The sequence below is a fragment of the Dendropsophus ebraccatus genome, chromosome 1, assembly GCF_027789765.1.
Source record: "Dendropsophus ebraccatus isolate aDenEbr1 chromosome 1, aDenEbr1.pat, whole genome shotgun sequence".
NCBI classification, from domain to species: domain Eukaryota; kingdom Metazoa; phylum Chordata; class Amphibia; order Anura; family Hylidae; genus Dendropsophus; species Dendropsophus ebraccatus.
This window is the reverse complement of record NC_091454.1, coordinates 182,699,670-182,727,622: the sequence shown is the minus strand read 5'-3', so window position 1 is coordinate 182,727,622 and position 27,953 is coordinate 182,699,670. Positions and strand designations below refer to the sequence as shown.

Below are 27,953 nucleotides of genomic sequence, written 5' to 3'. Positions count from 1 at the left end.
TCTTTTATGAAGTATATATATAGTGTAGCACTATATATATAGTACATAAGATTGTGTTGTGCATGGGGTGTGTCTGATATAATCAGGCACAGACAAATGCCAAATACTGAAAATGGAGTAAAATGAAAATAAAAAAACTCACCTCCTTACACCAGATTGATGGTATAAATCTGGAAGCCGTCCTCATGCTTGATCCAATGATGGTAATTATGAGGTCCTGATCTTCTCTTCATCTTGTCCTGTACTCTTGTCCTGTTGTTGATCTTCTCCTTGGTCCCCTTTCTCTTGATGGTCTTCACCATGGTCCCGTTCCTCTTGATGTTCTTCTCCATGGTTCCCTTCCTCTTGATGGTCGTCTCCATGGTCCTCTTCCTCCTTATGGTCGTCTCCATGGTCCTCCTCCTCCTGATAGTCTTCTTCCCCCAGATGATCTTCTTGCTGTTATTACGACAGGTTGCTCAGATGATGTTATGGAGATGGTGCGTCGTCCAGGGTTTTCCAGGTAGAGGTGACAAATGAAAATCCTGCGAATAAGGCCTGGTCTTCTGCTGATAGGGGCTTGTTCTCCTCATCTTCTGCCTCCGTTTTGGCGAGGTCGAATGCCATGAATCCTCGGCGGGCGTTTACTTCTGCTGGAGTGATTGGTGGTCGCATCCCAAGGGCTTGTACCGAGTCCCAGTTGACGTCCTGGAAAAATGGATGGGCTCTGATGTCACCGTTGACCCCCAAGCGCTCGGCGGGATCTTCCTGGAGGAGCTGAAAATAAAACAGATGTAATTTAGTCATGAGAACATAGAAATAGAGCAGCGTCAGGAAGTAAGAAGAGCTAGCTATGTGGTGGTAGGGGGCACATAACTGGTGGAGATTACATTGTGAATTCCTGAATATAAAGTTTAGTAGGAATATTTCATAACTTAGGAACTATATTTCGTTTTAAGGAAATCCACTACTATTGAGTAAACTATACTGTACTATTCTAGTACAGTATAACCTGTGTTACATAGAGAAAATAGTCACCTCTTCGATGATGTTCTTCGCCTCCATATTGGAGGCCTTGAATCTTCTTCGGTGGTATCTGGACTTGCCGGTGACCATGATGTTGAGGATGATGCCGAATGCAAACCAGTCGATTCCAGCGTCGTACTCCTCCCCAGCCAGCATCTCAGGGGCCACGAATCCTGGTGTTCCTACACAGTCGGGGGGCAGCCGCTCTCCATAGGTGTTCCTGATTGCCAGTCCGAAGTCGCAGATCTTCACGTGTCCTGTTGCAGCCACTAGGATGTTTCCGGGCTTGAGATCTCTGCAAAATAGAGAAAACATTAGTTATAAGATCGGTGCTCATCCAGTCAGTTAGTTAGCTGTGTATATTGGCTATATTTTATACTTGGATCTTAGGGGTCACTACAGTCAGCAGGATGGTGTCTATACTGGACTCCAGGGATATGTACATTATACACACACCTTCAGGTAGGATATAAAATACATAGGAGTCACAGCAGACTATATAAATATTATCGGGGATTATACAGCAGATGTCAGACTATTACACCTAAAAGACAGTGTGAATGTTCTTACCGGTGGACGATGCCCTGGGAATGCAGATGTTGGAGTCCACACAAAAGTTCTGCGGCGTAGAATCTGGCAAAAAGAGAGAACGAGAAAACAATAGTAGCTAGAAATACATAGTATCTAGAAATACATAGTACATCACAGAGCAGACTGGCAGAATATCTGACCATGTGGTCTCTATACTGGGGATTTCTGATGGGTAAATTACACATATCTTATTCTTCATGCTACATGTTCTGCTACACCTGCTTTATTCCATCTACTAGAAACATGGGGTTAGGGACTGATGTACAGGGCTGTGCCCTTAGGATCCATATTCCAGACCAGGAATGATCCTGTGTGCTGCCCTATGGTTTCTCTATGAAGGATCCTATTAGTCCTAGAGGCAATGTAGTAAAATGTGGCATGTGGCAGAGGAGATTACTATAATTTTTTGCAGATTTATAAGGATGACAGGGATGGAAACATGTTTCTGTGTTAGGTATAGTCCTATGTCAGCACTGCCTGGCTTGTAGTGATATATAAGACAAGCTGCTATTATACTGAGAATTCCATATGAAGGGAAATAAGCCTAATATATGATAGCAGTCTGTTCATAAACTATTTCTGTGATAGCATTCCTATAAATGGCGACTATCACTGGACTTTGTACATGACCAGTGGGGATAACACTGGATTCTATATACTGTCCCATAAAAAGTGAAACTAATTATTATTATTATTTTACCCTCAGTGTCATAATCATTAAATCTTCAGTTTTATTAACATATAAATTAAGCAGTTTGGTGCCCTGGGGGCGGGACTACAGTACAGATCCCACCCACACTGCCTCCTTATGAATAGTTATGTGGTCCTCTGCAGTGATGAGCGGCCAAAGTGACGTCACTACAAAGCGCCACCACAATAATCATGAGGAGGCGGCGGGTAGGGAGGATGAGAGTTGTAGTCCTGTCCTCAGTGCACGGAACCACCTAAATTACATATTAATAAATGAGAAGATTCAACGAAAATGGTGATGAGGATGAAGGTAAGAAATTACCTCCGGCCCTATGGGAACATAATAGCAGGTTAGAGTCTTCTTACCTGCTGTTACTTTCCCTTTAAACAATAGAGACTATCACAGGACCCTGTTGGGGCTAATACCCAGAGCCATGCAATGTCCCCTAATGTCTATAGAGTAGAGGATATTATTAGCCTACGACTACATTACCGTGCATTGGCGATGGTCAGACGCCCCTTCTGCTGCAGGAGGTGGTGGAAGTCTCCGTGCTTGATGTACTCCATTCCAAGCAGCACGTGTCCCTTGGTCTGGAAGGCAAATAGTCCATGGATGAGGAAGGGGCTGCCAGATGCAAGTTGTAGCACATGCCGCTCCACCGTTGCTCGCTCCTTTCCGTCGGTCAGCAGGTCCCTCTTGGCGATGACTTTGATGGCAAATTCCTGGCGAGTGTAGATGTCTTCTGCCAGCACCACCTACAGAGACAGCCATCAGTCAGGCACAGCAGAGTCCCCTCTTACATCTATAGTAGTCATACACTGCAGGGGTGAGTACTGAGGATTTGTTTTCCTTAGTCCTTATAGATGGATTCACCGTAATTTGTTCAGACAGTGGAGGCATATTATAGCATATACTTATAATGGAAACACTTTCTTTTTTTCTTTAGGGCTTATTTGGCTTGGAGAATGAGGAGCTGACATCAAGAATCCTCTGTATCCAGGTGCAGGGACTGACAGGAGATTGTTGTAGATGGCAGCCACCAACATAAACTGATTGTCATAGGGATCTTCCTGGTGCCAGAATGGTAAGTGCAACCTTCATGTCACAGGGTACTTCACCCTGGCAGAGTTTTTTCAATAGGTGATACATACCCCATCTTGGGTAGAAGTTAGATGGAAGTTGATAAGGAGGTAAGTTTTTGTTACTTTTTATGCACATTTTATTGTTATTTGTGTTTATTGAGTAAAAAGTGTGGACAAATCCCCCAAAAGTCTTGTAAAGAATGTATTACAATCATTACAAAAGAAAAAAAGAAACATTTTCAATATTTAGGGAAAAAAAGAAAATATACTTTTAACTGTTTGCATCAAAGCAGCAGTCATGTATTTCCAAGAAACGCTGTGTGTGAAAACCCTGGTCAGTAGTAAACCAGTATGTCTTTACTGCAGTTATATTATAATTCTGTGAGATTTAACCTCTTCCCCACATATAATTTACCTGTACGCTATAAAATTTAGTGACCGTGTATCATGTTGCTTCGGTACACCATAATGCTCAGCAGGTTTAATGAAGCAAGCTCAGGAGCTGCGCTCACGTAATAGAGGGTGAAGACCAGCATTTAAATGTCAGTGAGAAGAGTGGCACTGTCACTGACTGATCGGATCAGAGTCACCCTGCAGGGGGTCCCATCAGTTTATCTGAGGCCGCATTCACAAATTTAGCTAGATTTCTTATCCGGAAACCTGCATAGATTTTCTGACCCATAGGGTTGTATCCGGCTCGGGTTCTTCCTGAAATGTCTGTTTCGGAAAATAGGTCTTGATTTTAAAGCTCCTGTCCTATCTTTCTCTAGAATTCCAGCCCAGATGCCCATTGAACCCTATGCTAGCCAGTCTGGGCCAGTGTCACCATTCGCCGGGTGCTGCATTTCGCCCTCTAACAGTATGTGTTCCTAATCAGTAGTGCATACAGTTATATGTGGTACTGTGTTTGAGAGGGCGCGGAGCTATTGGCTGCTGTCCCTTGTCTATGACTCTTCTGGCCGCAAGAAGCCGCTTTCTCTCTCTCCTCCCAGCGTTGTGGTGCAAGAGTGAAGTCACTCGCGTGCTCGCAGTGCAGGAAGGGAGAAGCTCAAGAAGATCACAGCTGTCATGCAGAGGTGTGCATGGGGTCTGACTGCTGGAGGTCTAATACATCCATGTCAGTTTTTTCTATCAGGAAATACCGATCTGGAATTGCTTCTGGAGGCTTCAGGAAATCATCACTATTTGCTGACAGTAAGGCTCAAGTGACGTCATGTGTGTGTGACAGCAATGGAGGAGAGAGCGGCCTCTTATGGCCAAAGGTGTAATGTTCCCTCTGGCCACATGAGTGACTGAAAGGGCGGGGGAAACAATGGGTCCTTGTCCTGTCAATCACAGTGTTGCATTTTCCTGTACGTGCTCCTAATCAGCCCAGGTGGCTGACATCACCCGGGGTGCCGAGCAGCACATACAGAATTCTGGCCAGTTTCAAGAGCTGTTAGGAATTCTGGATGCTCCTATAGACGTCTAAGGGGTCATCTGTGATGATCTTTCCTCCGTGGAGCTCTGATGCGGGCGCATCAACGTGCGCCCGCATCAGAGCTTCCCATAGCACAGAGTGAAGCAAGCGGGCAGAGCCGCTCGCTTCACTGTGTGAACTGACAGGTTCTCCTGCGGGCGGAATTTATTGAATTCCGTCCGCAAATAATGGACCTGTCAGTTGTTTGCGGCGCCGCATGGGAACCGGCCAGAATAGATTCTATTTGTTTTTGTGCTTTATGGTAAAAATAAAGGAGTACTAACAACGTACAAGGATTACGCAACAAATAAGCCCTCGTACAGCTCTGTACATGGGAAATTATTGCCACAGCGGAAAACACACTGGTAAGATTCTGGATAATTCTAGCTGCCATGCTAGTAATGGCAGCAATCTGTACATTTCCTTAGCATTTAGAATCCGAACTGCAGTGTGGTAAATCCCCTGATACAATATGATACTGTGCCTTTACATATTGTACATGTATTCCTGCCTTCAGTGCTACAGGATGGCTCCCAGTGCACCCAACATCATGAAAAGGAACATTTATCAGTAATCGGGCAGCAGACCTAAATAAACCTTTAGCCACCCCATCCCCCGCCCAACTAACAAAGCTGGTGCCAGCACACAGCCTGTCTGGTCATGTGCTGGGGCCCTCAGCGACTCTAGGGGCCCAGTCTCCCTCCCTCACCACCTCCTGTCATTCTACAGAATGAGCTCTGATAATGACATCTGGTTCGGGAGAACTGCAGTGACCCTGCTCTATTCTCCCTATACAATTCCTGATACAACTGAATGGCTGATCGCTTACAGCAGCCAGAGACCCTTCTGCTATCTGTCCTGCTTCCGGTACTTTTGCTCTGTGTAATGAGGGGCAAAGCAATTAGCACTACCCCCATTATACAGAAGCCAGACCTGACCAGCGGAGGCCAGAGCAGGAACCTGGAGAGATGAGAATATCCCTGAGAACTACAACCCCCATCATGTGTTGCTGACAGTTTATGATGGGGGTTGTAGTTTTTTTAGCCTGTGGTCATCTAGCTTAGAGTACTACCACCCCCATCATATCCTGGTTACAGTACGTAATGGGAGTTGTAGTTCTGCAACAGATTTGAAAATAACACAGTACATGAGGAAGCAGGCATCTAAATCTCCCAGCATGGTATGTGGTATTATGAAGCACTCCATCCCCCAGCATGGTGTGTGATAAGGCGGACTAAACAGAGGGTAGGGGCATCTAAAAGGGGGACTAAACGGGGTGGGAGGATCATCTATAAAGGAAACTAAATGGGGGGGGCATCTCTAAGTTGGCTTCACAAAGAGGGGCCACCTAAAGGCAGGCCAAACAGAGGGGGCCATCTATAAGGTGCCTGCACAGAGGAGGGCCATTTATAAAGCAGACTAGGCAGACTAAACAGAGGAGGGGCCATCTATAAGAGGCTACACAGAGGGGGGCCATCTATAGGGCAAACTAAATAGAGGGGGGCCATCTATAAGGAGGACTAAACAGAGAACAGCCATCTTTAAGAGGAACTAAACAGAGAGGGGTATCTACAAAAGGGACCTCACAGAGAGGGGGGGCATTTAAAAGGGGGCTACACATGGGGGGCATCTATAAAGGGGACTAAACAGGGAGGAAGGCATCTATAAGGGGACAGATTGTTTTGTTATCGCCACATAATTTGCTCTACAAAGGGGCTCACTGAGGTTCTGTTACCAAAGGGCCCACAAGACCTGCGAGATGTAGAGCTAGGATATTCTCATCATTCAGACTATTATTTCCCACACCCTAGTATATGAGAATTGTGATACTAGAACACAGGTGTCTGGTGAGTAGTAACATCTCTGAGCCTGCTATCTATGACCTCCTGTACACCTTCAAAGAAGTGCAGACCCAGGACATATAACATCCTATTAGAGATTATTAGAGATGAGCGAACCTGGAGCATGCTCGAGTCGATCCGAACCCGAACTTTCGGCATTTGATTAGCGGTGGCTGCTGGAAACATGGATATAGTCATTGGCTGTATCCATGTTTTCCAGACAACCTTAGAGCTTTATCCAAGTTCAGCAGCCACCGCTAATCAAATGCCGAACGCTCGGGTTCGGATCGACTCGAACCCGGTTAACTCATCTCTACATCCTATGTCTCCTTATACATCTGCTGGGCATGGTGTTGGCATTTCAAATATTGACATTTAATGACTATGCAATTTCCTATTTTATAGCAAAAGGTGTCACCATTCATTGACCTTCACTTCCAATATAAATATATAATATAAATAGTGTGTTGTATATTCTTTTTTTTTTTAACTTGTTTTATTGAAAGTTAACAGTCATTGTATATATACACAAGTCATACGCTCGCATAAATGACAATAAAGTCATTGTAAAGAAAACAGTAGTGTGGTCCATTTTATTCGCATTTTATTTATGAGCACGTCTCAAAACACAACAACATAGTGCAAGGTCAGTGCATATATAGAACAACCAAAGAGCATTTGAGGAAACCGAATAACACATTCATATCTGTATAGGAACTTATCAGCTTATTGGTAATATAATAAAGAAAAGTAAGGTGATGTTAAAGTGACACTGTCACCTCCTTTTTGCATTCTGACATCTGTACACAGGTGTAAAGGGTAAATTTAGTGTTTTTCATACCTTATTTTATATCATACGTCATGGTGCTTGTTAAAGTAAAAAGTCTTCTTTTATCAACTGCAGATTGTGTTAAGTGGTCGGAGCCTCGCGGCAGTAGCGCCACTTTGCCGCGCCCACAATGACACATTTGGCCCCGCCCCCTCGCCAGCCATTGGAACAGGCTGGTCGAAAGGCCTAGACCCCACCCCCTTTACGTCAGCCAACCAATGGTCTTCAAGGGGGTGGGGCCAACGGTGTCATTGTGGGTGTGGCTAAGTGGCGCTAATGTCGCTAGTCCACGCCCACTTAATACAATCTGCAGTTGATAAAAGATCACTGGTGTGGAGCTGTGCCACATAACACAGGCCTGGTAGAGGGCTCCTGGGAGAAGATCAGCCATCTGATACTGATTCCATACCGATAAAGAGGAACTCCGCCGGGATCCCAATGCCTGGGGAGGGGGTGGGTGAAAACAATAACATCTACTTACCTCCCCAGCTCCAGCGCTGCCACCTGCATTCCACTGCTCCAGTCCCCCAGTGTCTGGCCACTTCTTGGTCTGAAATGTGACATTGCAGGCCTGCTCGACCATTCAGCAGCAGAGACAGGACATTGCTACAGCTGCTGAATGGCTGAGCGGGCCTGCCAAGTCCCATCTCAAGACCAGGAAGTGACCGGACATCAGGGGACTGAGGCAGTGAAATGTGGGTGGCAGCGCTGGAGCTGGGGAGGTAAGTGGATGTTATTGTTTACACCCACTCCTTTAAATATTGTTACATTGCAGCATTGGTGTCTAACCTGTGGCTCTCCAGCTATTGCAAAACTATTCCTCCCTGCCTGCCTGGATAGCCAAAGCTTGGGCTTTGGCTTTCCAGGCATGATGGTAATTGTAGTTTTGCAACAGCTGGAGGGCCATAGGATAGACACCCATTACCATTGTATTTCTAGCTATGATGCCACAAAGTGTGAATATAACTATTAGGCTTGTGTCTCAATTAAGAATTATAAATATCAAGATTTCTGTAGCATTGTATGTGAAGAATTGTTAGGTGATATGGTGTTGTGCGTAATGTGAATGAGTAACCGCAATGAGACTCCCCCAGCAATGTCAGCTGATCGGTTTTGGTTGCTGTGTGTTAGGAGTGATATCTATAACAATGGCTCTACATTATTCTGAGCACTTACCCTTCCGAAGCTACCCCGGCCAAGCACATGATGGAAAGCCAGTCTCTTGATGTTCTCGGAGATTGTGCTGCCGGGGTAGGATGGCCGAGCTCCACTGTCTCCTAGAAAAGGAAAGATAAGTGAGAAACTGGCTCTACATCACTCATATGGATATTGTTTTTTAGCATAGCAAAGACTTACGATTTTAACAGATGAGAAATGTGCAAGTACCTAGATAGATATTATCACTGACTGAGAAACACTGGGGAGAGATATCACTGTAACATAGTCATTGGGTTAGTAATACTGTCTAAGACAGTGTTCACACGTGATGCTTTCTACCACACGTTTGCGTATTCTCCTGTATTCTGCACAAAAATTACTAATTTATTCTGTAGTTTGCACAATTGTAGTAAAATTGCTATATTTTACTACAAGAACAGAGAAAAAAACATTATAGGGCAACTCCAACTAAATTTTTTTTCTTTCAGAACAACTGGTGCCAGAAAGTAGCAGAGATTTGTAATTTCCTTCCATTAAAACTAAAATCTCAAGTCTTCCAGTACTCATCAGCTGCTGTATGCCCTACATGTCTATGTCTATGACATACATCAGATAGTAAGTAGTTGAAAACTTGAGATTTTTGAATAGAAGTAAATTACAAATCTCTCACTTTCTGACACTAGTTGATTTAAAAGAAAATATTTTTCGCTGGAGTTGCCCTTTAAAATCCTGATAAAAAAAATGTGTGAACTCAACCTAATTCTTAGCTAAGACTCCACCATATCTTGCAGAGTAGCTTAGGCTGATAGATGGATCGGGCACCTTAACAGACTGGTCATTTCCAGTATACCATGTCACCTTTACCACTAAGCCTCTTGTTGACACTGCAGCCATGGACTCTATATAAAGTCTCTGTCAGCAGTTGATTTCCAGATCAGATTCCCCCCTCATAACAATGTGACTGATCTGTAGGACCCAGTTATAATTCCAGTAGTAAAGTCTTATAATAATGCCCCCCCATAGTCAGTAATAATGCCCCCTTCCCCAATATTAAATTCGTCTTCCCTAGTAATAATGCCTCCTGTAGCCATTATTAATGCCCCTTTCCCAATAATAACCAGATGTGCCCCTAGCCAGGTATGCCTCCTGCAGCCGGATGTGCCCCTAGCCAGGTATGCCTCCTGCAGTCAGATTTGCCCCTAGCCAGGTATGCCTCCTGCAGCCAGATTTGCCCCTAGCCAGGTATGCCTCCTGCAGCCAGATGTGCCCCTAGCCAGGTATGCCTCCTGCAGCCAGATTTGCCCCTAGCCAGGTATGCCTCCTGCAGCCGGATGTGCCCCTAGCCAGGTATGCCTCCTGCAGCCAGATTTGCTCCTAGCCAGGTATGCCTCCTGCAGCCAAATACCTACATGTTACCTTCCCCCTGTAGCCAGATACATTTTCCCTTGCAGCCATATACATGTCCCTTTGCAGCCAGATACCTCCCTGCCATAGCCAGATACACATCTACTTGCTGCTAGATGGCTCCCCCTGTAGCCAAATACTCAGATACAAGTCCCCTTGGAGCCATATACCCCCCCCCCCTTCCTTGTAGCCAGATACTTGTTCCCATGGAGCCATATAGCCACGCTACCCCCCCCCCCCCCATATAGTTTTATCCCCCCTCTGTTCCCCCATATAATTGTATACCCCCTCTGTGGCCCATTTACTTTTATGCCCCCTCTGTGCCCCATATAGTTTTATGCCCTCTTTGTACCCCATATAGTTTTATGACCCCTCTGTTCCCTTAATCAGTTTTATGTTCCCTCTATGCCTGAATTAGTTTTCTGTCCCCTTTGTGCCCCCAATCAGCTTCATGCCACCCCTGTGCCCTCAATCATCTTTATGTCCCGTCTGTGTACCCCAATCAGTTTTGTGCTTTTTCTGTTCCTTTAATCAGATTTATGTCCCCTCTATGCCCCCAATTAGTTTTATGCCTCCTATTTGCCCCAATCAGTTTTATTCCCCCTCTCTGTCCCAATCAGTTTTATGCCCACTCTGTGCCCCCAGTTTTATGCCCTCCCTCTGTACACCCTATCAGTTTTATGCCCTCCCTCTGTACTTCTATCAGTTTTATGCCCTCTGTGTCCCCTATCAGTTTTATGCCCTTCTCTGTGCCTTCAATCAATTTTAGGCCCTCTGCTGTGCCAGTTATATATTTATGCCTCCTCTGTGCCCCAATTAGTTGTTTTTGGTCCCTCCATAGAAAAAAAACCTCAACTCATCTGCTGCTGAACAGGTGACAAGCAAGACCCCCTCCCCACTCTTCCTCGGCGGCCCACTCTGGAGAGAGGATGTCCTCAGCCCGTCAAGGGGCCCCCAGCTGCTGATTAAGCAGCACAGCAGTGGAGGGCTGCAGCAGTTTTGAATGAATTTTTTTTTTTACATCCTTTCCCCATACCCCCTTAACCTGCGAGAAACCCTTGGAAAACCCTGGACAGGGAGTAGGAGAGGAGGTGAAGAATTTTCTGCCCTACCTGGGTCCTTGGGGTCCTCCTTCACTTTCTCTTCTTTCTTGCTTGCAGAGATCTTCTTTTTACTTGAGTCCAGGATAGGGATCACCTCGTCTTCTCTGTGTCCTTCTTCTTCCTGGTCCTCGTGATGTCTCACCCAGATGATCTCCGGTCCTGGGCCGATCCTCCTCTTCTTCATAGATGTCTCTTCATCTTTCGATGGGTCAATGACATCTCTTCTCCTCTTCTGTCCTCTAGATGTCTCTTCATCTTTCGATGAGTCAATGACATCTCTTCTCCTCTTCTGTCCTCTAGATGTCTCTTCATCTTTCGATGAGTCAATGACATCTCTTCTTGTCTTCTCCCCTCTTGATGTCTCTTCATCGTCCGATGCGTCATGGACATCCCTTCTCCTCTTCTGTCCTCTTCGTCCAGTCTCCTCATCCTCCATCTTTGATCGCTGCTCCTTGAAGCCGCTCAGCATCCACACTGAATGCCAACTGTCGCCTGGCAACCAAATGCCACTCAAAACATCCCAACTGCCCGCATGCCACTGATGAGTCATATGTGCTATAGGGTTACATGGACCATCATTTCTTATGGATTATGTATATCTTATAGATATAATAGGGATTATATATATCCTTATGTTTCAATATTAACTTCAGTGATGTAAAGTCTAGTATGTCCATCTATTCTGGCCTTAATTTATTTAATTAGTAATTATAGTGACTGATATTACAGGAGGGCATTAGCCTCAGCTTTATAACATTCACTAGTGGTCAACAATTGCTAATATCCAATCATATCCTGTAAATTATAAGAATCTGTCAGATTATAACAGATTGTCTATGTGCTTGTATATGGCATACCCTGCCCAAATAACATGGTAATATAATCATGGCCAGTTTTAATTGTATTTTTTGAATTGTAAGGGTCCTTTTAGACGCCTCTTATTAAACCCAGCCGGGGAAAAGGGGGCAGGGGCCTAATTCAGGACTGGTGTACTCGTACGCCTCTCTTTATAAATGCCCCCCAAAGATTTCTCGCCTGTGGGTGGCTGTAAATGACCGCCGATTAGCAGTGTCTTTAAATCCAGTAGATGGGCTGCATGAATCGGGTGTTTTCCAGGTCTTTGGCTGATCGCTGTAGGAACGTTTCTAGCGATGCTCCTAGCCCATGTAAAAGGACCATTAGACTGTGGAGAAGGTAGTGTCAGTACAGATTACTTGCCCCCCCATGCCCCATAGCCCATGGTGGGGGTAGGACGAAGGGCACAGTCAGCAGAGTTTATAGAAGCCAACATAGTTTTTATTTATTATATATTCATTACGCTGCTCACAAGTGGGAAAGGTATTGAGGAAATAGTGAATCCTGTTACGCCCTGCCTGACCACTATGTGAATCCTCAGTGTGGGTGTCCCCACGCAGGGTGTCTATCCCTACACTGGGTGGACGTGTGTATGTCAGGAGGGGTGCGATTCTCGTGCAATAGGTTTATACAGGATTCCTACAAGTCTACTAGTCACGGAAAAAAGTTATATGATATTTATGATGATCAAGTCGATGATAATGCTTTCTGGTATCTTGGAGGTCCCACATCATCCGACACGTTTCCCCCACTAAAATGTGTGGGTTCATCAGGGTTGTAGGTACAACCGTTAGGAGGTAGTTGTCCTGGGTTTTAGCAGGCCTAGGGTGGCTGCTTTATTAGATGTTTACAGGCGGTTTATGCAGGGTATTCAGGGTAAGAGAATAACACTGTTACAGCGTCCTATTCAGTGCATTTCTGTATTTAGTTGGGTGCTATATCCTTGTAGTGTCTAGGACGACGTCCTTGTTGTATGATGCAGTATAGTAGAAAAACATCTGGGATATATGTGTTTTTTTCTCTTAGAAAGCAAGCAGAGTTATATTGCTCACTGTTAGGGCCACGGCGGCGTCCCGCGCTCCGGACCGCCGCCGTGACTCCTCACTCAGTTCCGCAGCAGCCGGTGTCCACATGCAGGGACCCGGCGCTGCGGCTACTTCGGCCCACGGCGCCTCACCTTCCCTCGTTCCTGCCCGTCACTGTGCCGGCCGGCGCGCGCATCCCCGCCTCCTAGGGCGCGCGCGCGCCGGCTGTCTCAGATTTAAAGGGGCAGTGCGCTCCTAATTGGTTCTAGTGTCAATCACTCCCCTATAAGTTCCAGCCCTGCCCCCTCCCAGGTGTTGGAGCCTCTACATGCTTCCCATAGCGTTTGGCCCAGCTCCCTGTTCTTCCTGACCTCAGTCCTTGTTCCTAGTCCCTGTCCTCAGTCCCGGTCCCTAGTTCCTGTCCGCTTCTTACCCATTGTTCCTGAGTGCTGCCTGCCACCTGCGGTTACGCCTTCAGACCTGGGGGTCGCCTGCCGCAGCAAGTCCATTCCGCCTTGCGGCGGGCTCTGGTGAAAACCAGCGGCCCCTTAGACTTAGCTCCCTGGTGCGGTTACCACCATCGCTAGTGACAGTTCAGTGGATCCACGACTCCAGGCGTTACACTCACCTTGTGGTTGGTGCCAGGATAGGTATAGAGCAGAGCTGTGTACCTCTTTTAAGGCATTATGTGCTGTCGCGTCTATGGTCTATGGTCCAGACCATATGGTCATTGAGGGTTTAATCAGCCTAGGAGACTTATCCAAAATAATGCTGTAGTTTGTGGGTTTAGGGCCAGAGTGGCCGTTGAAGGATGGGCCGCCAGCCTGCTACTTATGGGCCGGTGCTGTGTGCTCGCCCCCCCAGGCTAAAATTTACCAGCCAGCCCCTGGTTGCAGGTAGGTGTCCGATTTAATCAGGCATTAATGCAAGGTGGCCAACCCCTTTAAAGGGAACCAGTCAGGAGGATTTAGGGTTCCAAGTTACAATAATGAAGTTTTAAAAAAAGCTACAGCGCTTCCTACCATATAAACTGCTTGCTTGCCGTTGCCTCCATCTCCCCAAAACAGTTTTATTCCTCCCCGCTCTGTATGCAAATCAGCTCTAATTTGTCATGTGGGCGGCGTCTCCCCCTTAAAGGGGTTATCCAGTGCTACAAAAACATGGCCACTTTTATTTACAGAGACAGCACCACTCCTGTCCCCAGTTCAGGTGTTTGCGGTTAAGCTCCATTTACTTTAAAGGAACTGAGTTACAAAAGCTGCACCCAAACTAGAAACAAGAGCGGGGCTGTCTCTCGAATAAAGTGGCCATGTTTTTGTAGCGCTGGATAACCTTTTAACTAGTCGCGGTTCTCAGGCTGTAGTTACGGCTTCCGAGCTATAATCATTTCCTCCATGATGTAAATTCACCTCTCTGGGTGTGATTCCCAGGTCAGGACCCTGCTACATCTTTCAGAGGCAGGGTAACAGCTAAGAGGGCAGTGACTACAATCGAAGTGCCGTGAGGGAGAGGCGCTGCCCACATGACTAGCTAGAGATGATTTGCATACAGAGCGGCAAGGAATAAGGATTGTCGACTGTTATGAGCAGTCACCGACTGATTTGTGGGTACAGCTCTGGGGTATAATGTAGGGTGCAGCTTATGATCAGTACAAACTACTGAGCTTCTATTTTAGGCTAGGACTACTCTCTGCCAATCACATGCAGGTTGTTGGGGGGGGTTCTGTAATCCATATCCACATTTTGATGGATCCTTCATATGCAGTTAGAAATAAATTGTGTGCGTGTAATGTAGCATTCGAATGTTTCCCCTTAGAAGAAGCAGTCACAGACCATGTGGGTTTGAACAGATCTTTATTTTCCTACATAGTGATTAGTATATTTGATGATAAGATTTCTCATATGAGAAACAGAAGCGCGGAGGTTGTAGTTCATGTTAGATCAGGATATATACGTGAACATTCTAGAACTTGAATGATTTTACTAAACATGATGGGGGTGAAACTGGGGCAAAATGTGTAAGATAAACCAACAATGTCTTGACTTCTTTAGTTTTCGGCATAGCAAATAGATTGCAGTATTTGTAATAGTTACTTACATGAGCTAGAGCCGCTCCAGAGTCTTCCTGTGATTAGTTCAGCAATGTCTGCTATATTAGCCCATTATATATATTCATTGTTTGCCACAGTGTCAATTCAGTTGAGTCTCTACCTCTAGCCACTTATCTTCTATAGTGATTGCCACTGGACTCAGCTCCTGGACTCTGCCTATTGCTTAAAGGAAACCTGTCACCCCCCGTGCTGGGGTGACAGGCTCCCGACCCCCCGTTAGAGCCCCCTATACTCACCTAATCCCGCCGGGTCCCTCTTCTGGATGCGGTCGGGTGATGAAGATCCCAGCCACTGCAGCCCGACGCGCGTGCTGAGAGATGAGTCCAACACCCATAGAGAATGACAGAAGAGTCCAGCGCTCCGTCATTCTCTATGAGCGTTGGACTCATCTCTCAGCGCGCGCGCCGGGCTGCAGTGGCTGGGATCTCCGTCACCCGACCACCTCCAGAAGCGGGACCCGGCTGGATTAGGTGAGTATAGGGGGCTCTAACGGGGGGTTGGGAGCCTGTCACCCTGGCACGGGGGGTGACAGGTTCCCTTTAAAGGGGTTATCCAGTGCTACAAAAACATGGCCACTTTTCCCTCTACTGTTGTCTCCAGTTCAGGTGCAGTTTGCAATTAAGCTCCATTTAATTCAATGGAACTGAGTTTCAAAACCCCACCCAAACTGGAGACAACAGTAGGGGGAAAGTGGCCATGTTTTTGTAAAGCTGGATAACCCCTTTAAAGGGGTTATCCAGCGCTACAAAAACATGGCCCCTTGTCTCCAGGTAAGGTGTGGTTTGCAATTAAGCTCCATTTACTTTAATGGAGCTCAGTTTCAAACCACACCCAATCTGGAGACAAGAGTTGGGGAAAAAGGGCCATGTTTTTGTAGCATTGGATAACCCCTTTAAGTGCTTTGCCTGTCTGACGGATTCCTACCCCTGGCTACCTTTGTGCCTTCCCCTTCAGAGACTGGAAATTGTAGTTCTATCCCAGTTCTCAATGACACCTGGCTGCATCAGACTACACTAACTATACAGGCGTATTCTTTAGCCAAACTTTCTTGCAGGGGTTCAGAGTGAATAATAAAGCTCCCTTACACTCTGTACCCCATTTTAACCTGTGTATGACCAGTTGCAGCTACAAAGACATTGGCCTTATTGACACGTCCAGTGATTTTTAAAGCCCATGATTCTATTCTGCTAGCTTAATCTGTGATCCGTGGAAAAGCATCTGTGATTTTGACTGATTTGCATCACATCACCCCATTATGTATGCCACTATGTAGGCACCCAACCCCCTTGGACAGCTGCTGGCAGCGCATCCCCACAGATGTAACAGAGTTGAATGTCAGAGGAAGCAGAGCTGATCCCCATATGTCAGATGTAGCAGAGCATCCCCACAGACGTAAAAGAGATGATTCCCACATGTCAGATATAGCACAGTTGATCTCCACAACAGATGTAGCAGAGCTGATCCCCATGTCAGATGTAGCAGAGCTGATCCCCATGTCAGATGTAGGAGGGCTGATCCCCATGTCAGATGTAGCAGAGCTGATCCCCATGTCAGATGTGGCAGAGCTGATCCCCATGTCAGATGTGGCAGAGCTGATCCCTACAGATGTAGCAGAGCTGATTCCCACATCAGATGTAGCAGGGCTGATCCCCACAGATGTAGCAGAGATAATTACTCCCCCCCAGACAGCCGCTGCCATTGCACAGGAAGACCTGGCAGCATATCCCCACAGCCCAGCACCACAATCCCCCCCCTCTCCCACACAGGGAGACCTGGCAACACATCCCCACAAAGCCCACCTACCCCCGCACACAACTTTGCACAAAGAGTCCTGTTAGCGCATCCCCACAAAGCCCACCTCCCCCACTCCTTGGAACATATTCCTTGCAGCCCATCCTCAACCTGCCGGGGACAGAATATTCATATTCACTAGAGCCGGCGTAGTCCTTGGTGTTTGTTCTCCCGGCTCCTGGGTGCACGAGCGAGATCAACCAGATCACTGGGGACTATGCAGTTTCTGCAGTTTCTGGTAAATGCCGGAGTGGGGGGGGGGGGGGAGGGTTGGAGATGCACTGACAGGATAGCGCTCTGAGGGAGAAGGGGTAGGGCTTAGTGGGGATGCGCTGCCAGGTCTCTCTGTGCAGAAGAGCGCCAACTGATTCTGCAACATTTTACATACAGTAGTTTGTCAATAGTTTGTACAACATATGTAGATGTGGTTTTCTTTGTTCTGGCAATGTGCTGGTAACTGCACCCATTCAGGTCTCAAATATTTTTCCTTGGTCTGCCCTTTTGCTCCCCCCCCCCCCCCCCACAAAAAAAAGTGCTACTGTAGGTCCATGGGGGTATGGGGCTGCTATGTGGATGGTCACGTTATACAACTTTATCAGACGTGCTTGATAAAACTGCATTAATAGGGTAATACCCACAGACACTACATTCACACATGGACCTATAGGAATGTTACTTTTACACGTGTATTTTTGCTTTTGTTTCTATCCTTGCTCTGACATATCCTAATACTAGATACTGCATTCTATTGCTTGGTTCTCTATTACATAGAAGTGTATTTTTGCATATGACATTGTATGGGTATTTACAGGATTTCTGCTTCTGAAATCTCTAATTTCTTTCACACTATGCGTATAGCTTCTAGACTTCAGTAATTGTCAGGGATATCTTTAAGTACTTTTTTGTGTTTTTTAGATGTTATCACTTTTTATGTCCATAAACTGACATTTATGTGATAATTATCCATAAAGGTAGGTGCAGCTTTGTATACAGGTTTCTTTATTTTATTTTAGGGCTTTTAGTTTGCTTGTTGTGGTTTTAATTTTTTCTTCTCAATTTAAAAACAAACAAACAACTTTTTGATATGTGCGCAGACCAGGACCACTCACTGGATCTAGCATGGAGAGTAATGTGGGGCTAAATGTTTTACTCACCACTCTCTGTGCCTGTCTCTTTGAGTTACATTGGGATTCTGTCTCGGTCCCTCATTTAGAGCACACTTCTCCAGGATTGTTCTAGCAATCAACTGAACTTATCAAAACAGTTCATTTTTTTTAAGGTGACAGCGCCCATTCAAGAAGTGAAATTAAAAATAGAAAGTGCCTGTCTATAAATGTCTGCAGGATTCCTGCTAATTTTGTGTTTTTGCGTAAAATTTTGAGCAGCATTAATTAAAGCGTTTGCGCTATTTCTGAGCAGTTTACGCCGGCTTCCCCATATTTCATCACTCAGAGGGGGCGTAGTGGGGGCATGGTTCCATGTTAGCTATTTTATTAGCCAGATTTATTGTGTGGGATTTTCTAGTTCTTGCATAAAAATTGCGTAGCTGTATTCCACTCCTACCCTGGTACAGTTTTTAACACAAGTTTTTTTAGCCAACAAATTAAGCGAAAACTTGAACAAACACACAAAAAAGCTTCATCCTAAAAAACTGCATCAAAAAAGATTCATCCAGGCTGCAACTAATGATAGATTTTGAGCAAGTTCTGGCAGTATGGAAAAAAGTGCAAGCACAAAAAAGTTACACAGATTATAAATGTGGCCCTAAATGTTTTAGCAAAATAAAATAAAATAAGTAAAAAGAAATAAATGAAGCTGTGTATTTATAAAAAAAGAAGAAAAAAACAAAACTTGAAAAAAAAACAAAAAAAAAACACCATGTGTAATTGGCAACCCCACACTTGTAATGACCTGTACCATAAAACTGGAATGATTTTTATTGTGCTTGGTGAACTCCTGTGGTAAAAAAAAAAACTAGAATTGCTAACTTTGGTCATCTTACTCCTATGAAAGTTGAGATAAAAATGACTAAAAGTTTGCATGTACCACAAGTTTGGTATTAAAGGGGTACTCGGGAGGAAAAAAATGTTTTCTAATAAACCGGTGTCAGAAAGTTATACAGATTTGTAAGTTACTTCTATTTAAATAAACTCAAGCTTTCCAGTACTTATCAGCTGCTGTATGTCAGAAACTGTACAGAGCAGTAGCAAATCCCCATAGTAAACCTCTCCTGCTCTGGACAGTTCCTGACATGGGCAGAGGTGGCAGCAGAGAGCACTCTGTCGCACTGGAAAGAATACAGCACTTCCTGCAGGACATACAGCGGCTAAGTATTAGAAGACTTAACTTTTTTTTAAATAGAAGTAAATGACAAATCTATATAACTTAGCATAGGATGACAACTTTAAAGAAAAGAATTAAAGTGACACCATATGAATAGATGTATAGTGTTGTAATCCCTGGATTGTTTGGTAGAGTTCGGCCTAAGAAAGGATCATGTAAATAAATAAACAAATGTGCCAATATATTTTCAGGATCACTCTGACCTGTCTCCATGTAGTACAGTAAGTGGCTGTAAAATCAGACTTAAAGTGATTTCTTTGGGGTTTGTTTCTCGTGCCATCTTGCAAGGACGTGAGAGGTAATCCTGTGTGATGCTTTTCTGAATGCATTCACCACTACGGAATCCATCTCAGTCATGAGGCACAGAGCTGGGAGAGAAGGGGCTTCTCCTGGCTCACTAAGCCCACTGGGGATAGGTTGGGGTGTAAGCACCCAGACCACGGACAATCAAAACATGTGTCATTAAAAGTTATTTATAAAGTTATAGCGCCCATTTAAAAGATAAAAGTGGAACTAAGTCTAATGCCATGCCTTAACAATACAGCCTTTCCAACAATGTTATTCTATTTTGTATCTCTTGGTTAATGAAGTAGCAGTCTAGCAGAGTGTATAATCTAATGTGTCTTTCAATAATCCATAATTAGAGAAATATCTAATCCTGGCTGCTAATCATCACTGATCATGGCATATGTAGAGCTGTGGCGGCACCATCTGCACCAGGGGTCACATATATCTTACAGCTGACAATCAGACACAGTTCACATACCATCAGTTTATAAAAATCCTGTTATACTCTGATTCAAATGGGAGTTCCCAAGCCCCTGAAGTGCTGAGGGCTGGAAGATCTCCCTCCTGCTGAGCCCTGATTGTAAATATGAACCTGAACACAATTCACATACACAGCAAGGAACAAGAGTTAAAGGGGTTATCCAGCGCTACAAAAACATGGCCACTTTCCTCCAGAGACAGCCCAGCGCTTGTCTCCAGCTTGGGCGGGGTTTGCTGCTCAGTTCCATTGAAATGAGTGGAGCTTAATTGCAAACCGCACCTGAACTGGAGACAAGAGTCGTGTTGTCTCTGAAAGAAAGTGGCCATGTTTTTGTAGCACTGGATAACCCCTTTAAGGTTCTTTTACACAGAGAGATTTATCTGACCGATTTTTTAAGCCAAAGCCAGGAACAGACTATAAACGGAGAACAGACTGAGATTATAAAGGAAAGACTGAAGTTTCTCATGTTTTCAAATCCATTCCTGGCTTAGCCTTCAAAAATCGGTCAGATACAGTAAATCTGTCTGTGTAAAAGGACCCATAGAGGCGGAGCGCTGACTGTCAGTGAAGCAGGTATGGGAGGAGGTGTTACATGTCATGGGCTCGGGAACACCTCAGACTCTTCTACACCAGGGAATAAAAGTATTTTCTACATTGTGGAAGCACAGACAAATATATGAAAGGTATCATGTGTCTTTTTGCCCCAACAGCTAATACAATCTAACAGTACCAGCAGTTTTGAACATGAATTAAAATAACGTTTAAAAAGTAAAACAGAAATCTACACCATGTTTAAAAGAATGAATTTTATTAAATATTCGGCCAAATGTCAATGTTTTATTAAAAGGTATACATTCATAAATGATTCCAATGGCAGCGGGATTTTAATGTTCTCATACTAAAAAAAAAAGCAATAAAATTAAAAAAGAAAGTCCGGCCTCCTCCACCCCTTAATAGCCGGCCATCTCTCACCTCATTTCCCCATCGCCAATGACCATAGATATCATAGATGAGGGGGGAATGTGATATTACACTCACCGGTAATCACTGGTAAATGTAATTGTAGTAGTTTCAGTCTTTTATGGAGTATATACATAGTGTAGCACTATATATATAGTACATAAGATCCTGGTGTGCATGTGGTGTGTCTGATATGATCAGGCACAGACAAATGCCAAATACTGAAAATGGAGTAAAAGGAAAATAATAATCTCACCTTACTCTTACACTAGATGGATGCTAGTTATCTGGAAGCCGTCCTCCAGCTTGGTCCAATGATGGAAATTCTGGGTCTTCTCCTCCTGAGGTCCTCATCTTCTCCTGATCTTACTCTGTCCTGTGTTTTCTGCACCGGGCTTAGGAATGTCCCTGCAGCGCTGACAGTACGCTGATTTATGTAGAGGCGCACTGCCTCTACATAAATCCTGTGCCCACCAGTGTGCGCTCAGAGCTGGCGTAGGTTTCCTGATCATTTTTTGGCAAGAAAAATGATAAATTAAGCGAACCCCGCGGTCCGCCCCCCCTCGTTCCACCCCGTCCCTGCCCCCTCTGGCGAAGCTGGCTTAAAATGGCTAGATGCAAATATTTATGCGCGAAACGGCCATTTGCGAATAAATTTATTCACATCTGGCCTAAAAATACACCTTTTTGGATTGATAAATGTCCCCCAATGTCTATTCTTCTGACTGTCCATTTTCATATTCTAATAGGCGGCCATCTCTCACCTTATTTTCCTGACTCCAATGACAATTCCATTAGATGTCATAAAAGAGAGGGGAATGTAAAATAACACTTACCGGTAATCACCAGTAAATATAATTGTATTGATAATCCATTATGAAGTATACACATAGTACAACACTATATATAGTATTATACTGTTCTCATCTGGACATGTGGTGATCCTGGTATGGCCAGGCTCATCCTATGCCACACATTCAAATTTAAATTAAAATAATAAGTAAAAAATCTGGCCTTCTCCTTCCCTTATCACCTTGACAGAAAATTACATATATATAGTTACATAGTTAATACGGTTGAAAAAAGACACATGTCCATCAAGTTCAACCAAGGAGGGGATATATGCAGAGAAGGGGGGGTATACAAGGAGGGGATGGATGCAGGGAAGGGGACAGATGATGGATAGGTTCTATACATATGCATTTATGTTATTTCGGTCTAAGAACTTGTCTAGACCGTTTTTAAAGCCCTCCATTGTTTTTGCTGTGACCAGATCCTGGAGTAGACTGTTCCACAGATTCACTGTTCTCATGGTAAAGAAGGCTTCTTGCCTCCGGAGATTAAACCTTTTTTGCTCCAGGCGCACTACATATTGGCAGGTCATTAAAGGGGTGAGTTCCCACATCATGAGGTACCAGTACAAAAGGGTGATCACACTGCCGCCCGCCATTAACCCATTTAACAATAAACGCAGCAGCTCCTGTCACTGTCCGATCAGGAACCCTGGGGGTGCAAATTGTCTTTATTGACTCTTCACACTTACCTCCATCAAGTCGGTGAATTTCTCATAGAGTCTGCCTCAGGCACACCAAAAAGAGAACGTACATAACACTGATCAATGCTATGCAATGGCATAGCACTGACCAGTATTAGCAATCTAATGATTGCATGTAATAGTCCCCTAAGGGGACCTAAAAAGTGTAAAAAGAAAAGTAAATTAATTTAAAAAAATGACACAGCCCCTCCCCCAATTAAAGTTTAAATCACCCCCCCTTTCCATTTTACAAATAAAACATGTAAAAATAAATTAATATATTATATATTGCAGTGTACGCAATTGTTCGATCTGTTAAGACATACCAATACTATTCCTGTAAGGTGAATGGCGTAAATGAAAAGAGGAAACCAGTGGAAGGATTGCACATATTTTGCACATTATCTATCAGAAAGAAAAATATAAAAAGCAATAAAAAAAATTCCCATCTACACAAATATGATACTAATTAAACCTACAGTTAATACTTTAATAATGCTTTTTATTTGTATAGCGTCAGCTGACTGCACAGCACTTTATGTAGTTTGTCAATTAATGTCCCTGTTAGGGCTCACAATCTAAACTTGCTTTGGGTGTGGGAGGAAACCAGAGTACCCAGAGGAAGTCACACAAACTCTGAGAGAACATAGAAACTCTTTGCAAATGTTATCCTTGGTGCAATTTGAACCCTAGATCCCAGTAATGCAATACTACAGTGCTAAACAGTGAGCCACCATGCTGCTGTGGTGCAAAATGTAACTCCCCAACCATCCCTGTAGGTGGAGAAATAGAAGCTCTATGGCTCTTAGAAGGCAAGGAGGAAAAAAATAAATTCAGACCAATTTAAGGCCAAAATAGGCTGTTTTATTAAGGGGTTAATAGCCCACCATCACTCACCTCATTTCCCAATTTCCCTATCACTAATATCAAAACCATTAGGCAGGGGCAAAACAAGGAGGGGGAGCAGGGGGCAGCTGCCCCAAGTGCACCAGCTTCCCTCTGATACACATTACCTATCTCAGCCTCTTCATTCTGACAGAGACACTGTGTATATGGAGCCTCGGACACACTGCGCAACAGTCGTTCTCTTTAAGCTGCGCGGCCGCACACCTTCTAAGGACAGTCCGTTGACCTTAATGTTCAGCCCGCTCACCCTTCACTTTAATAACCAGTAGTTTACATTACTGATACTGGTAAATATATCAGTAACTGGTAAATGTAATTGTAATAATAATTTATTATGAAGAATATACATAGTGTATATAGAATATATATATATATATATATATATATATATATATATATATATATAGTGCTGCTGATGTTCTCAGGTACATCTTAGAGCACAAATGTCAATTTCATGAAATGTAAAAAAAAAAAAAAAAAAAAGTCCGGCCTTCTCCACCCCTTAATAGCCGGCCATTTCTCACCTTTATTATTTCCCTATCACCAATGACAATAGATATCATAGACGAGGGGGGAATGTGAAATTACACTCACCGGTAGTCACTGGTAAATGTAATTGTAGTAGTTTTACTCTTTAATGGAGTATATACATAGTGAAACACTATATAGATTGTGGTGTGCATGTGGTGTGTCTGATATGATCAGGCACAGAAAAAAGGCAAATACTGAAAATGTAGTAAAAGAGAAATAATAATCTCACCTCCTTAGAGCAGATGGATGCTAGTAATCTGGAAGCCGTCCTCCGGCTTGGTCCAATGATGGAAATTCTGGGCCTTCTCCTTGTGAGGTCCTGATCTTCTCCTGTTCTTCTCCTGTCCTGTGGGATCAATGTCTATTCCTCTGCTTGTCCATTTTCATATTCTAATAGCCGGCCATCCTTATTTTCCTGACTCCAATGACAATGCCATTAGATGTCATAGAAGAGGGGGAAATGTAAAATAACAGTCACCGGTAATCACCAGTATATGTAATTGTATTAATAATCCATTATGAAGTATACACATAGTACAACACTATATATAGTATTATAATGTTCTCATCTGGGCCTGTGGTGATCCTGGTATGGCCAGGCACATTCTAAAATTTAAATAAAAAAACATTAATTTTTTAAAAGCCATCAAATAAAATAAAATTTATGCAAGTTACATATAGTTGTAATCGTAACAACTTGAGGAACATGCATAACAAGTCAGTTTTACCTTAGGGCAAACGGCGTGAATACAAATACTCCCGAAAATTTTTTAAAAAAATGCTTTTTTGTTTTCAATTTCATCACACATTTAATTTTTTTCTGTTTTTTTTCAGCATACTTTATGCAAAAATTAAGCCTGCCATTTCAAAGTACAATTAGTGGCGCAAAAAATAAGGGATCTGGGTCTGTAGGTGAAAAAATACACGCGCTATGGCCTTTTAAACACGAGGAGGAAAAAACAAAAGCGCAAAAAAAAAATTAGTCCGGTCCTGAAGGGGTTAAGCTGTGCAGCAGCACACTTTTTAGGGATGGCCCGTTCACCTTAATGTTCAGCCCGCTCACCCCTCACTATGTTACCACTTCAGTAACCAGTAGTTTACATTAGTGGTAAATGTTATTGTATGAATAATTCATTACGAAGAATACACATAGTGTAACACTATATATATTGTACCATAATGTTCTCAGCTGGCATGTGCTGCTGCTGATGTTGTCAGGCACATCTTATAGCACAAATGTCAAATTTATAAAAAAAAAATTTAAAAAAAGTCCGGCCTCCTCCACCCCTTAATAGCCGGCCTTTCCGCACCTCATTTCCCCATCGCCGATGACAATAGATATCATAGATGAGGGGGAAATGTGATATTACACTCACCGGTAGTTTCCGGTAAATGTAATTGAAAAAATATTAGTCTTTTATGAAGTATATATATAGTGTAGCACTATATATATAGTACATAAGATTGTGTTGTGCATGGGGTGTGTCTGATATAATCAGGCACAGACAAATGCCAAATACTGAAAATGGAGTAAAATGAAAATAAAAAAACTCACCTCCTTACACCAGATTGATGTATAAATCTGGAAGCCGTCCTCATGCTTGATCCAATGATGGTAATTATGAGGTCCTGATCTTCTCTTCATCTTGTCCTGTACTCTTGTCCTGTTGTTGATCTTCTCCTTGGTCCCCTTTCTCTTGATGGTCTTCACCATGGTCCCGTTCCTCTTGATGTTCTTCTCCATGGTTCCCTTCCTCTTGATGGTCGTCTCCATGGTCCTCTTCCTCCTTATGGTCGTCTCCATGGTCCTCTTCCTCCTGATGGTCTTCTTCCTCCAGATGATCTTCTTGCTGTTATTACGACAGGTTGCTCAGATGATGTTATGGAGATGGTGCGTCGTCCAGGGGTTTCCAGGTAGAGGTGACAAATGAAAATCCTGCGAATAAGGCCTGGTCTTCTGCTGATAGGGGCTTGTTCTCCTCATCTTCTGCCTCCGTTTTGGCGAGGTCGAATGCCATGAATCCTCGGCGGGCGTTTACTTCTGCTGGAGTGATTGGTGGTCGCATCCCAAGGGCTTGTACCGAGTCCCAGTTGACGTCCTGGAAAAATGGATGGGCTCTGATGTCACCGTTGACCCCCAAGCGCTCGGCGGGATCTTCCTGGAGGAGCTGAAAATAAAACAGATGTAATTTAGTCATGAGAACATAGAAATAGAGCAGCGTCAGGAAGCAAGAAGAGCTAGCTATGTGGTGGTAGGGGGCACATAACTGGTGGAGATTACATTGTGAATTCCTGAATATAAAGTTTAGTAGGAATATTTCATAACTTAGGAACTATATTTCGTTTTAAGGAAATCCACTACTATTGAGTAAACTATACTGTACTATTCTAGTACAGTATAACCTGTGTTACATAGAGAAAATAGTCACCTCTTCGATGATGTTCTTCGCCTCCATATTGGAGGCCTTGAATCTTCTTCGGTGGTATCTGGACTTGCCGGTGACCATGATGTTGAGGATGATGCCGAATGCAAACCAGTCAATTCCAGCGTCGTACTCCTCCCCAGCCAGCATCTCAGGGGCCACGAATCCTGGTGTTCCTACACAGTCGGGGGGCAGCCGCTCTCCATAGGTGTTCCTGATTGCCAGTCCGAAGTCGCAGATCTTCACGTGTCCTGTTGCAGCCACTAGGATGTTTCCGGGCTTGAGATCTCTGCAAAATAGAGAAAACATTAGTTGTAAGATCGGTGCTCATCCAGTCAGTTAGTTAGCTGTGTATATTGGCTATATTTTATACTTGGATCTTAGGGGTCACTACAGTCAGCAGGATGGTGTCTATACTGGACTCCAGGGATATGTACATTGTACACACACCTTCAGGTAGGATATAAAATACATAGGAGTCACAGCAGACTATATAAATATTATCGGGGATTATACAGCAGATGTCAGACTATTACACCTAAAAGACAGTGTGAATGTTCTTACCGGTGGACGATGCCCTGGGAATGCAGATGTTGGAGTCCACACAAAAGTTCTGCGGCGTAGAATCTGGCAAAAAGAGAGAACGAGAAAACAATAGTAGCTAGAAATACATAGTATCTATAAATACATAGTACAGCACAGAGAAGACAGGCAGAATATCTGACCATGTGATCTCTATACTGGGGATTTCTGATGGGTAAATTACACATATCTTATTCTTCATGCTACATGTTCTGCTACACCTGCTTTATTCCATCTACTAGAAACATGGGGTTAGGGACTGATGTACAGGGCTGTGCCCTTAGGGTCCATATTACGGACCAGGAATGATCCTGTGTGCTGCCCTATGGTTTCTCTATGAAGGATCCTATTAGTCCTAGAGGCAATGTAGTAAAATGTGGCATGTGGCAGAGGAGATTACTATAATTTTTTGCAGATTTATAAGGATGACAGGGATGGAAACCTGTTTCTGTGTTAGGTATAGTCCTATGTCAGCACTGCCTGGCTTGTAGTGATATATAAGACAAGCTGCTATTATACTGAGAATTCCATATGAAGGGAAATAAGCCTAATATATGATAGCAGTCTGTTCATAAACTATTTCTGTGATAGCATTCCTAGAAATGGCGACTATCACTGGACCAGTGGGGATAACACTGGATTCTATATACTGTCCCATAAAAAGTGAAACTAATTATTATTATTATTTTACCCTCAGTGTCATAGTCATTAAATCTTCAGTTTTATTAACATATAAATTAAGCAGTTTGGTGCCCTGGGGGCGGGACTACAGTACAGATCCCGCCCACACTGCCTCCTTATGAATAGTTATGTGGTCCTCTGCAGTGATGAGCGGCCAAAGTGACGTCACTACAAAGCGCCACCACAATAATCATGAGGAGGCGGCGGGTAGGGAGGATGAGAGTTGTAGTCCTGTCCTCAGTGCACGGAACCACCTAAATTACATATTAATAAATGAGAA

The 27,953-nt window shown here is 43.9% G+C and overlaps 2 protein-coding genes across 2 annotated transcripts; both read right to left on the bottom strand.

Annotated features, from left to right (window-relative positions):
* Positions 1–417: 417 nt before the first annotated feature.
* LOC138783784 (protein kinase C delta type-like) lies at positions 418–11,713 on the bottom strand. Its single transcript, XM_069958919.1, has 6 exons — positions 11,173–11,713; positions 8,675–8,775; positions 2,780–3,042; positions 1,576–1,638; positions 1,018–1,300; positions 418–756 (listed from the first exon to the last, which is right to left on the bottom strand). The coding sequence occupies exons 1-6, from the start codon at positions 11,711–11,713 to the stop codon at positions 469–471; spliced, it is 1,539 nt and encodes a 512-aa protein (XP_069815020.1). The 3' UTR covers positions 418–468.
* Positions 11,714–25,575: 13,862 nt separating this feature from the next.
* Positions 25,576–26,510, bottom strand: LOC138792670 (protein kinase C delta type-like). The gene is made up of 2 exons (XM_069970813.1): positions 26,417–26,510; positions 25,576–26,155 (listed from the first exon to the last, which is right to left on the bottom strand). The coding sequence occupies exons 1-2, from the start codon at positions 26,492–26,494 to the stop codon at positions 25,868–25,870; spliced, it is 366 nt and encodes a 121-aa protein (XP_069826914.1). The 5' UTR covers positions 26,495–26,510; the 3' UTR covers positions 25,576–25,867.
* Positions 26,511–27,953: the final 1,443 nt, after the last annotated feature.

Bases quoted from the DNA above. Each gene is read 5' to 3' on its own strand.
- LOC138783784 (XM_069958919.1), bottom strand. From the start codon at position 11,713: ATGACTCATCAGTGGCATGCGGGCAGTTGGGATGTTTTGAGTGGCATT. The intron at 3,043-8,674 runs GTAAGTGCTCAG...CTGTCTCTGTAG, and splicing joins GCCGGGGTAGCTTCGGAAGG to GTGGTGCTGGCAGAAGACAT. The intron at 1,301-1,575 runs GTAAGAACATTC...TCTATTTTGCAG, and splicing joins TCCCAGGGCATCGTCCACCG to AGATCTCAAGCCCGGAAACA.
- LOC138792670 (XM_069970813.1), bottom strand. From the start codon at position 26,494: ATGGTCACCGGCAAGTCCAGATACCACCGAAGAAGATTCAAGGCCTCC. The intron at 26,156-26,416 runs GTGACTATTTTC...TTTTATTTTCAG, and splicing joins CGAAGAACATCATCGAAGAG to CTCCTCCAGGAAGATCCCGC.